Source organism: Schistocerca americana, chromosome 1 (genome assembly GCF_021461395.2).
Source record: "Schistocerca americana isolate TAMUIC-IGC-003095 chromosome 1, iqSchAmer2.1, whole genome shotgun sequence".
Taxonomy (NCBI): Eukaryota; Metazoa; Arthropoda; class Insecta; order Orthoptera; family Acrididae; genus Schistocerca; species Schistocerca americana.
The window spans coordinates 515006753-515020137 of record NC_060119.1 but is presented as its reverse complement, the minus strand read 5'-3'; the positions used below and the strand labels follow the sequence as shown (position 1 = coordinate 515020137).

The 13385-nt window shown below is 38.4% G+C and overlaps 1 protein-coding gene across 1 annotated transcript in view; it reads right to left on the bottom strand.

The window, feature by feature from the left end:
- Window positions 1-13385, bottom strand: part of LOC124605129 (neurofibromin) — a 459490-nt gene that overhangs the window by 312853 nt on the left and 133252 nt on the right. The window contains exons 14-18 of the mRNA XM_047136614.1: window positions 11159-11345; window positions 7517-7558; window positions 4853-4926; window positions 2346-2498; window positions 1895-2076 (exon numbers count right to left, since the gene is read on the bottom strand). Coding sequence (XP_046992570.1) covers window positions 1895-2076; window positions 2346-2498; window positions 4853-4926; window positions 7517-7558; window positions 11159-11345 — 638 coding nt within the window. The remainder of the gene's footprint in view (window positions 1-1894; window positions 2077-2345; window positions 2499-4852; window positions 4927-7516; window positions 7559-11158; window positions 11346-13385) is intronic.

Here is a 13385-nt window from a genome sequence, read left to right as displayed (position 1 = left end):
ATATGTACACTGTCTGTGAAATCTCCTACTTGACTCAGACCACAACTCTCAGGTTATTCACTAATTTGCAGTGTATTCCAGATACATGTATGCAAATATGGTAGTGGTTTTTAGAGTAGCCACACAAAATGCTTTAGTAGCATTACATAATGTTGGTCTTAGCTATTTGCTGGATGTGTCTGTACACTACACTGGTTATCACTCTCAAGTTTTCTCCAACAGCTTTGCCTTTAAATTTTTCGGAGAAGTTGTCTTTTAGAATTTTTACCTTCTGCTTCCAATATTGAATTAAGAGTGGCACCAATTATTATATCTGCCCCCTTCCAGTGCCTACAACCAGTCACCTAATTTGTCTGTAAAGGGAGGCCAATGCACATATAGTGATTTTAAGAAGTGACAAAGACAGTGAGGCATAAGGTGGAAATGAAAATGAATCAATTAGTCAGAATGTTAAACCACATACAATATGACTTTATGGAATACTAGAAGAGTAAAAATGGAAGAATACAATGAAGAAATTGATGTGTTTAGGCACTATGAGTCTACTGCTAGAAAACAAAAGTACCCAACCAAGCAGTAGTTGGAAATAACAAATACAACATGTTACGTAACTGGACAGATGAAAAATCTATTCACCAAGTGGCAGCAGGAGAACACACATACAAGAGGTATTACGGTTTGCAAGCTTTCAAGAGCCAGTGGCTCTTTCTTCTGGCAGAAGGGTTGACGGGGAAGGACAAGGGGTGAAGGTAAAGGACTAGTGAGGTTTAGGAAAAGGGGTAGAGTTCAGATAAGTCACCCAGAATCCCAAGTCAGGGGAGACTTACTGGACGGGATGAAAAGGAAGACTGATTTCTGGGGATTGCACTGGACAGACTGCTTGTCTGGTCAAGTCCCCAACAACCAGTCTTTTGCTTGTTAACGATAGTAGATGTTATATGTGTGTTCTCCTGCCAGCGCTTCATGACCAGATTCTTTTATCTATCCAATTAAATTATATTACCAAAAATTATTTTTGTTGAGAAATAGATATGTTGTACCAGAAGCTCATCTGTTAAGTACACATTTGGAAACTGCTGTTGCATCATCGCTCATATGAAGCCATTGCTGAGTTATAAAATGAAAGAAAGGTAATGTGCCAATCAAGAAATTAAAATATTATATGATTTCTAATGGAAGACATTATAAAGTAATGATTAAGGCACAGTATTCATTGAACAAAGATTGTGCTGAAAAGCTTTAACTAAAATAATATACAAATAAATAATTCTGTAAAATTGAATTTAAAGTTGTTTTTTCTTTCTTTTTTTATCTTAACTGAACAGCTCGAATTCATGTTTCTACAATTTTCTCCATTTATAGAGTCCTTCAAGGATCAGATAATTAAATGTCATCCTAAGAAATCTTTGACTAATGTTTTAGAATAGGGAATCTCTGAATACATGTTTGAGGTTTCACCAAAACCAGCAAGAAAAGTACAATGACAAAAAACATCCACAACTATAGGATATCAAAATGCTATCCATTTTGTTCTAAGCACTTCTGAATCAAACTACTGATAAGCATTTTACTTTAAAGAACAATAAGACTAAAAATTATAGAGAGACAAAGGAGAGGAGAGGGGTGAAGAGAGAGAAAATGAAAGCTATTTCATGTAACAGATTGTCGCAGTAGATTGCAAGTGTAGCCAGATGATTGAAAATACTCAACTTTAAACTGCAGCAGGAGCTATTTCACATTTATTATCTGTTTCACTGTGAGATGATAACTCATTTTTACTTTGATCTAATGTTGTACGTTTTGAAGACTCAATTTATGTACAGTCCACAGATATTTCAATGTCATTTCAAAACACATTCTCATTTTTATTAATTTGGATAGTGAAATGACTTACTGTGTTACAGGGCAATATTGCACATCCTGATTTGTATTAGTTAAATTGCATTTCCGTGGCTCCATGTTTGTTGCCAAAAGACCAATGCCCAGAGAGGGCCGTGAGGGAGACTTTCTCTGCAGGCAAACACCACCCAAGGCACACAGAAACCCTGTCATGTTGGCCCATTCATTTATTTGGTCCTGCACGTTCCATGACAATACCAAATCAAACATTAATGCATTATTGATCATGTAACAAAACAACACAAAGTTAAAAGAAAGAAATTTAATTTATTTAACAGAACATTTTCAAATAGTTTACAGGGTAATGTCACACTTTGAATTAAAGTGTAAGACTTAGTATAGTGATTACATGTTTTGTATGAAACAGTGTCAAAATGCAATAATGCATTTATCAACTAAATCTATTGATGTTTAGCACTTTTTATGATATGATGAAGTAAAATTACCTCAAGTTCATGTTCTGAATTTTGATGTGAAGCTCTTCTTTTTCCTACAGAACGATGAAATGGTTCAACCTGACCATCTTCCATTTTGGATTTAGGGTATGACGTTAATAACTTTGTTGAAGCCTCCCAGTTACGAAATGTCTCCTCCCATGCCTTAGAAATAAAATACATACTAGTTAACAATTACTGAACTAAGGAAACAAAATGTTATTGATGTTACAGTATTAACAGTTTACGAGTAAAAGTAGCAACTCACTGAATTGTAGAGGTGTTGAGTCATCGATGACGAGCACATAAACAAAACTTTCCCTGCTTTCAACTGAATCCTTTTTTCAAGCTAGAGCACACAGAGGCACATGCATGCACGGACTGTGTTTGATGGAGTGGTTGAGTGAAGAATGGAGACAGGGATCAGGAGCCTAGTCTCCTGTGCTAAAGATACAAACCACTTACTTCACCAACTCCCATCCTTCCAACTTCCATAACCACCTGGATCCCTACTCATCACTGTTGATGCCACCTCCCTGTTCACAACTATGCCTAGAATCTTGCTGCTATCTAACACTACCTATCCAACATCCTTCTGAATCCAAAAAACCCACTACCATATTCCTTATACAACTCACTAATTACATCCTTTCACGTAACTATCTATTCTTTGAGGCAAAGATATACAAAAAAATTTGCAGCACGGCCATGGGCATCCACATGGCACCCTCTTATGCCAATCTGATTATCAACTGCCTAGAGAAAATCTCCTAGTCTTCAAACCATCCTTGGACCACACTCACTACCAGCCTCTTGCCATAAAGGTCATATCCCAGTGGAAAACCCATCTGCAAGAACTGTGTGATAAACCCACCCACTACATCCTATCCCAGACCCATCACAGCCTTCCCCTATCTCCCATGTGTGACAGCAGTTATGTCATATATCAGTTCTGCTGCAATTTCTGCATACCGTTTTATGTGGGCATGACAACCCTTTGTCTGTTTCAGGTTCAATAATGAATCTTCATGATCTGGACTCAGGGCCAGGACACACTATCCTCAATCCCCCACAGCCTCAACATCTTATCTCCCCTTGATCTGGTTGTCCTCAGTGGAACATGCCACCTTTCCGGGCAGACCTGCACCTCTGATAACATCAACCACACTTCTGCCCTTATGAAGCCCGCTAAATATCAGCAGCATCTGCGTTTTGATAGCTGTCATGATTTCCACAGCAAAAAAATCACTTCCAGACATCCTGGCCAACTGTGCTCTGTGTATCAGCAGTAAGGATAATTCTCATCCCCAGTATGGTGAAGGCCTAAGGCCTTTCCAGGCAAGCATTATCTCCAAAATATAGTTCACTGACAGACTTCCTGGACCATATTCTCAAATACCCCTAATCCTCCCACCAAATTTAGGAACCAGCTACAAAGAAGCAAGCCCACTTGTCACCCAATATCATCCCAGATTGCAACAACTGAACCATGTCTTTGTCAGGGTTTCAAATATTTATCATTATGTCCAGAAATGAGGAACATCTGATCCCCCCCCCCCCCCTCCCTCTCTAAGTGGTACTGTACACTACCATTCCAATCAGAGCAACATACTGACCCATCCTTAGGCCACACTCACTACCAGCCTCTTGCCATATAGGTCATATCCCAGTGGAGAACCCACGTGCAAGAACTGTGTGATACACCCACCCAATACATCCTATCCCAGACCCATCGCAGCCTTCTCCTATCTCCCATGTGAGCCAGCAGTTATGTCATATATCAGTTCTGCTGTAATTTCTGCACCATTTTACGTGGGCATGACAACCCAAATGAACGGTCACTGCCAAACTGTGGCCAAGAACCGAATTTACAAACCAATGGTAGAACATGCTGCTGTGTACAATATGCTCGGTTTCAATGCTTGCTTCATAACCCATACCACATGGATCCTTCCCCTTAGCACCAGCTTCTCTGTTTACGTATATTGGAGTTGACCTCGTAACACATCCTTCATTCCCTTGTTCTTCTAGACCTCAGTTTCTGTTAATCCCTTGCCTCACACCCACCCTATCCTGTCCCATGATCCTAACTTCATTCATCCTGCACCCACAATCTGTTCCCCGCAGTCTCCCCTTCCTCTGTTCTGTCCGCTCATTCCTCATCCACTTCTCCCAAGTCACTGTCATCTTCACGCACTGTATGGACTCACCAGTACCAGTGCCCATATCATATTCCTGTACCATGCACCTGCTGCCTCTCTCTCAGCTGTCAGCCACCCTTCCTCAACCTCCCCTCCCACACCCACATCATTGCTCCCTCATCCATTCCATCTAGCACAGCCCTCAACTCAGTTAAGCTGCAGAACTGCAACCCTGGCACAGTGTATTATCTCGTTCAATCAGCACTATTATTTATGTGTTGTTATCTTTATTTCTAAATTATTTACATTCTACCAGATTACAACTGAACCAGTGCATTATTTACCAAAAATAATGTTAACTCATGCAAAGACACTTACTGGTTGCACACCATTGATGCAATGTTCAATTTTCCTCAACAAAGCCATAATACGCTTCTGCAAGGCTGCACGTCCTGTAAGATCAGGTTTCATTTCAAAAATAGAAAATTACTTTCCAGAGTCACATCAATACTACATATACATATCAAATTCGTAAATATTTTCCATAAATATCAGTGAAGGAAGGAAAACTGTAGTTATAAGTAAAAATGACCAGTGCAGTGAACTGTTTGGATAAAGCTGACAAGGAAAAAAACACAAAAACAATATTCATTCAAATTTAAATATGGTGACAGAAAATTCAATGTACAATATAAATATCTACATTTGCACAGATCACTACCTACCTAATGAAGGGGGCACCAAGCCACATACTGGAACATCAAAAACGACGAGTGCCAACTGCGCTTTTGGATAAAACCTCTTGTCAGAGAGTTAACACACACAGACACTTCTGCGCAGTTGTGTGTATGAGTGGAATGGGGAGTGGGAGCAGATAACAAACAGCAGTGTTTCACATTCTGGCAGTACTACTAATTTGCTGCTGCGAAGGGGTGATAAGAACTTATAAGAGTTTTACATTCTAGAGCATCAACAATTACGTGATGAAGATGTCAAACACGAGAGATACTCAAAAGCAACCACAGTTTTTTAAATGATGAACAAATTACTCCTTGGTTTCTTTCTAAAATGTCAAACTTTCTGACACTATACAATTATTCAGTATCCTATACCTTTTCTTAACAAATAATAGGAGAGTAAAGGTAACCACTCACCTAGCTGACGCAGTTGACAGTTATATCAAGAAGACTGAAAAAATAGTGAGCTTTCAGACAATGTCTTTCTTCAGAGTTAACTAATACAAAACACACACACAAACAAACTGAGCACACCAGTACAGTGGTAAGCACACTGGACTCCCATTTGGGAGGACAACGATTCAAACCTGCATCTAGCCATCCTGATTACGTTTTCCACGATTTCCCTACATTGCTTCAGGCAAATGCTGGGATGGTTCCTTTGAAAGGACATGGCCAATTACCTTCTCTATCTTTCTCTCATTTGAGCTTGTGCTCCGTCTCTAATGATCTCACTGTCGATGGAACATTAAACACTAATCTCCTCCTCCTCCTGCATATACAAATAAGCAGTTACACTTTCCCAGCAGAGCACAGCAGTGTTTTCAATTTTCTTTGTGTACATTTTGACTTTGTGAACAACAGGGTGATTTTCTTTAATCTATTCACTGTTTATATTTCACTTTCCAGTATCTTATTTCTTAATTAACTTTCATACATGGCTTCTCACAAAATATGCAAGTACATATTTCAATGATTACTCTCATTTGATGCAGCGATAATAAAACAACAAAGTAGGAGAAGATAGATTGCTACTTACTGTAAATATGACATGTTAAGCTGCAGACAGACACAATTAAAAGACACACATAGGCTGTCCTATCACCTCCCAATTCTCGTCTCCCATCTTCTCTGTTTGCCACCCTCTACCATTTCATCTGCCCACTTTTCCCGACTCCTCTTCTTTTTCATTCCATTTTCACCACCTCCCTGCCCCACAACCTCTTGACGTGCGCCTGTAGACAGTCTTGTCCTGGCAGAGTCTGCCAGAGAGTGCTCCTCTCTCTTCCACCCATACGCTGCTTTCCCTTCCTCTTCCCCACCCCCTCCAGATTGCTGCTTCCATTCCACGTGATAGCTGCACTCTGGTCCAAGCTGCCAGAGCTGGCGGTCACATGTGCATGTGGTATGCTTGCTTGTGTGAATGAATGGTGTGTGTTTCTCTTTCTTTTTCTGACAAAGGTTGTGGCTCAAAGCTTAGGTGTAAGTGTCTTTTAATTGTGCCTGTCGGCAACTTAACTTATCATTTTTTACAGTAAGTAGCAATCTGTCTTTTCCTACATTGTTGATATTCTAATCTGGAGTTCAAGGAAAATGAAGAAAATTAATATGATAAATGACAACAAGAAAATCAGTAAAAGATAGTGTTCTATACTATCACATCATGGCCACAATAAAATCTAGATCCAAAGACAGGGTTGTTAATGAAGCACTATACTTAGCACTGAAAGCACTTTTACTGCAGATACCAACATACAGCTAGAACAGAACTGCCTCTGGATGTAGAGTGCTGCTGTTTATACAAATACTGAATATTCCACAATATGCAAACATTACAAACATAAAAAAATTTGAGAACCTTCCACAAATGAGAAATACTACATTAACAAATATTCATTGAAGCTAGAATCTGAAATGGCACCCTGCATCACACCAGCCAGCTATGCTAACCAATACTCCACAGTGCATGCAGCACATCTCATAATAATAGTATCTTACCCAAACAGACACGGGAGGAAAGTAAAAGTAAAGGGAAAAATGAAATACCAAGAAGGAACAAAACACAATGATAAAAATATATAAAAGATTAAAACATCAGCAACAAAGTGCTTGAATATGAAAACTGACTGAAAGACTGAAAAGTGTTACTGTACATCCAAAATAAAATTTGTGGCTGATTTAATCACAGTTTTATGGTAAGTTCCCCAACAAGTATCATTTTATGATACATTATCTCCAAGCTAACAATATAAATGGCTTTGAAATCAGAGAGAAATGATGGATGCATTATAAACAACAATCTTACCCTGATTTTGCTCACGATAGTAAATTCTTGATTCCCCGCTGGCTGTGAGGCAAGAAGTATTGAAAAATATATGAAATTATTTGAATCTTAAATTATTACAAACAAACTTTAGTCACTGGATCTGTCATGTAAAGTAATTACTGAAGAAGTTTAAAATCAAGTTAAGACAATGATTTAAGGTTTAAAACATGGACTCAAATATAATTTTTAAGAAGATATTTTGCTCTATTTTCAACAGTCTCTGGACAGGATATGTCGCTTCTGTGAGATGTGTAATACTCACAAGAAAAACCACAATTGTAAATAGGAATATTCTGATAAACTGAAACAACTTACCAGGATACAGTAAAGCTGATTCTTCAGTGAAAGAAAGTGGATAACTGTAATAACTAAAATTATTTATGAGTGTGATTTAGATCTCTTTGCAAATCCATGACTCACACAACTGACAGTCTTTGGCAGAAGGACACAAATTCTTCAGGGTTCAATACAAGAGCCATATGATCTGCTCAGATAGGGGATGTAAAAAACTGCATAATATTTTGTAATGCAATTCATTGTTTTTACACTCTATATTTTCTTATATATTCCATCCACTTTTACAGTTTCTCTTCACACTGCTAATGGCAATACCATATTTAATACATCAGTCCTCATACGTAGATGAGTGGGTGAATGTTTGACATATTCTCATTTAGTGTGTAACTTTTTCATCCTCTATAAAACCCAAAAATATCCATAACTTTGGTTTCTCTTTCAAGAAATGCTGTAGTCAACTATAATTTTTTTCCAGAAAATATTCCTTTATAAACATCAGTGGAATAGATTTGGTTAAGTTAAGCAAAAAATCTGTCACAAGAGCAAAATGGATTGTTTCATAGAGGTGTTGACTTTCTAAGATGATCTGATGAGTAGGTGCCATCATCCGTATTCGCTATTTGGCTTAGTTCCATGCTGGTTTTCTTTCTACATTCAATAATAAAGTGATGGAAAAATAATTTTTTTTTTTTCATTCCCTGATATTTTCTGAGATATTTTGGTTTTGCTTCACATACGAAATCCATGACACTTTATAAACCTGTAGCACCAACCGACTGCACCCTTAAAGTCTGTTAAGTTCACCTGTAGCGTTAGCTTTGCATATTTGAAGCATTTTTGTATTAATTCCAATGCCAATTGGATGGTGTCCTTGAATCCTTTTCAATACGTCATCTTCTAGTTTTGACCATTTTGCATTCAATGCTCAATTTACACGTTCAGTCTTCCTCAATTTTTTTTTCTTTTTTTTTTTTTTTTTGCAGCTCTTCTTCACTAGCACACCAATCACGAGTGGTTTCTTCTGTTAATCGAGGGCTGAAAAGCTATTTAGCTGCACTGCTTCAAAGTTCTTCGGCATATGCCATTACTTTCAATTTATAGCCAGCACCATATGAATATCTTTTATTTTTTTTCCATTATGAAACTCTAACAAAAATATTGTACTGTTACTGATAACACAAATCCCTTCAAATTCAGGTTCACTAGCATCATAGACTGCAATGACACACTGTAGGCTAGACAGCGGTCTGGGTTTTTGATGGCGGGGCAGGAGGGAGACAGTGTTAGCAAGCTTGTGAAACCCTTCAACTGATGTTTGTTGCATCGGTGCACTGCTGCTGCCAGTTGAATCCAATGTCGCCAGACAGAGCTATGTTTCCCGTGGAAGCGAATATGTGGCCATTTTTAAGACTGGAGGGAATTTTAAATCAAAACACTGGACATCTTTACATAAATTTCAGTATAAGACACGCCTGATTTTTGGAGGCAATTTCTTGAAGGAAGAAGTGCATCTTAAAGTCCATAAAATACAGTATATCAGGTTCTGCTTTACGTATCAGGCCTGTCCAAATGAACTACAGAAACTTGACATCGAAGGCTAGACAGTTCCTTATATGCTGCACACCAGCAAATATTAGGCATTTCCTCATGCAACGTAGAGAACAATGAAAGTTGTATAGTGGAGTATTGAAATACAACATCTATCATTTCAGTGGAAGATTTCCAATTTAGAGACTGCATAGCCAACAGCATTTGCAAGATCATGTAGTGCCTACTATGAAACTTGCAGGTTCCCAATTAACCCAAAAGTTTATAATATAACACTACATTACACAGTTAGAATGGCATTTGTGTTATCAACTAATGGGACCAAAGTGAGTATTATGTGTGTGTGCATGACTACTGATCCACACTGCACAGTCTGCATTGGAAATGTATTGATGGCAGTAAGAATCCTGAATGGAATAAGAATGTATGAGATATTTTGAAATTCACATGAGACCACACTGGTTTTCATTTCAGTTCTCCTCAAAGAAATGAAGTCTTTACATTTTGGAGCCTGACTGAAGAACAGCCAGTGAAAATGAAAGCTGCCACAATTGGGGAAGATCAGCTGTCAACATAATACAAATAAATACATAAGATATGGCCATAGACTGATTCTGACTATTATTTCAGATATGTATTCTGATGAATTCAAAATTTCTGCTGTACTGCAATATATTACAAATAGTGATTTCATCCTACAATGTAACAAAATAGCATTTTTTTTTTGGCATCTGAGTAAATAACACACCACATGTGCATTCTCATTATCATGCATTGAAAACTTTTTAATGTACTAAAATGTAGGAAGGAGAACAGAACCGATGAGCTAAATGTGAGAGCGGTAATAAGACATGAAAGTGTTTCGGCCAGTTTGTAACACAAGTAATCACATGTCAGAAATTTTTCTAGCACTCTCTCTATTGTACTTCAACACAACTTGCTCTACAGTGCGAACATAAAGTCCGGGAACTCTTTCAATTATTTATTGCAAAAGAACTAAACATTGTACCGATGTCATACATATTGCATTTTGAAAAGAAACTATGAAAGTTTTTTTTTACAAACATTCGATATGTAAACATGAGTGACCTGGCAGACGTCAATACAGTAATCGAATTCTTGCCATACCCGTCCCAGCATGTCATCGTCAACTGTTGCAGTCACTTCCCATATTCTCTCCCAGAGCTCTGCTAAATCATGAGGTAGAAGCGGTACCTATACCAGATATTTAATGTGTCCCCACATAAAAATGTCACGCAGAGTCAGATCCGGTGATCTGGGTGGCTGTTTCATGAAACAGCTGTCCTCTTCTGTAGCATGGCCGATCCATCGATGCAGCAGCTCCGTGTTCAGGTACCCATGAACCACACTATGAAAATGGGGTGGAGCCCCATCCTGCTGAAATATGAAAGGAGAGTACGATTGCATTTGAGGCATCAGCCATTGCTGCAACATGTCCAAGTAGGAATATCCAGTGACAGTGCTCTCTGCAAAGTGCTCTCGCATCTGAACTCGACAAGTTTGCAACTAGTGCAGACTATCGGAAAATTACCAAACTATGCTGTGGCAGCATACACGAAAAAAAACTTTCAAAGTTTCTCTTCAAAATGACATATGTATGATTTCTGTACAATCTTTGGTTCTTATGCAATAAATAACTGAAAGTGTTCCCAGACTTTATGTACACCCTGTATTTCCAAAAAAGATTCATTTTTTATAGTTTATTATGCACACTGCAATTCACCAAGTATTTTGTAGTACACTGTTGACACAAACCTGTGGTGAGCACTGTGGCAGCCTGTGAGAGTTCTTGATAAAGATGGTAGTTGGGTAGTAATGATGTCGCTGTAACTTCATCTGAACCACATCGTATATCCGCCTCTTCACAAAGCAAGCTGAAGCAAGACATCGCAACCAAAACAGCTTCTATGTCAATGCTCCATAGGTACATGAAAAATACAACCTAAATGGAAAGAGAATATTGCCAATGATGAAATGTGTCAGCTTACCAACTTCATCATACAAACAGTAAGTCATTGGATAACACACTTTAACTGCAGACAGAAAATTACCTCTGCAGCCTGCTATTACTTTATTACATTAACTGTCGTAGAAGCCTCATTAAAAAAGAAAAAAATGATAGAGGGAGAGGGAGAGGGAGGGGGGGGGGAGGGAGAGAGAGAGAGAGAGAGAGAGAGAGAGAGAGAGAGAGGGAAAACGACACTACTGAAAACACTGTAATCCTTTCAGCTTCTTCAACTCCCATGAAAGACTACAGGTCCATATTGTGTATCAGATTCTTAAATCTAGCAGGACATTTTATCTTTAACTCCCAACATCATGCACCCAAACACAGCATTACGTACTCACAAAGCAGCAACAATAAATTAATCATATTTCACCACAAATATCTAATCAGATTACAGACTGATACTGACTTTAATTATTCCTCAGTACTAACTCTAATCCCTTGATACTGAGGCCAGTGAATGTAATAACACAACACAAGGTGCTGCCACAACTAAAGGTGTCACAGATTGGGAAAATACTCTTGTTATTCTAGACCTTTCTTCATAGAGAGCACAGGAACAATGAAAGCTTTTCCATAATCTCTTAATCCACTTTTCCATTCAGTTTCATGGCAGAGTCAAAGTACTTCAATTCAATTATCTATTATAATGATTCCCCAGCCACTGTAAAACTGTATATTTCTTTCCCTTTGTTAATAGCCATGGTCTGAAATCCTTCCAACATTCACCACCTCATTCCTCTATTCTGCTCTTCCAACTGGACAGTGATGTTGTGTTGTAAGTTTTATTCATCAAAGGCTACTTACTATCACTAAGTCATCTACAAATGCCAATCTAGAGGTCGTCGTGTGACTAGGGCCTTTTGTCAGGTAGGCCATTCCTCGGGTCTTTCGATTTGACGCCACTTCGGCGACTTGTGCGTTGATGGAGATGAAATTTCTTTATACAGGGCACAATTCTGTTAAACTCCACGACTTTTTAATGAAGTCATGAAGTCAGCAGATTCCTTGTTTATCATCCTCATACAGTTCATCCAATTTGTATACAGCCTGCTGTTAGAGCAAGATAAAGATGGCAGATTCTACATTCCTGTACAAATTTCCAGAGTTCAGTTATTGAAATCCTGTCAAATTTACATCTTTCAAAATAACATCAATGGGCACCACCATATTAAATTACCACTGTCCAAAGGAGGGGGGGGGGGGGAGGGAGAGAGAGAGAGAGAGAGAGAGAGAGAGAGAGAGAGAGAGAGAGAGAGGGAAAAAAAAGAAAAACATGGCATGCAACAACTATCATATGATCCTCCTTTTGCACTTTTCCCTTTCTGTGCATCTAAATTGAGAACATTCTGGGCAGATAAGGGGCAAATGATGTTTTTCGCACACCCAGGAAATTAAAACAGATGCTGCAGGCAGTTAATGACAATACTGCCCTCAGAGTTCCTGGAAGTCACAAAATCCCTTGCCAGCACAAAAACAATTGCATCAGTCCGTATAGATTCCAAATATCAATGACACATTAAAATTCATGTTTTAGAAAAATCATCTGTTGCTGAACACAGCCTTGTGAGTCAACTTAAATTATGATGAAATAAAACTCTTGTTACACACTACAACTTACTGGGACTCTCTCATCAAACAAGCAGTAGAGATCAGTAAATGCAAAAATAACTTCAACTGGCACAGCTGCATTTTGGCACACAATGATCACTTCTCAAGGCTTTGGTAGATTTTACACTCCATTACCACCTTAAGATGGTAATCCTTCACCAACATGACATCTGTTACAGTTCAGTTTCGTGGAATGATACACTGCAGTTTACTAGTGTCGAATTCCATTTCTCCTTCTTACATGATCCACAAAATGATGTTCTCACAAATAACCAGATTTCTGAATGAGAAACTTCTTGTGTAACTTTTCCTCATGCACAGAATGTAGATGGCATTACTCCTACCTACTCTGTGCAGCTGCAC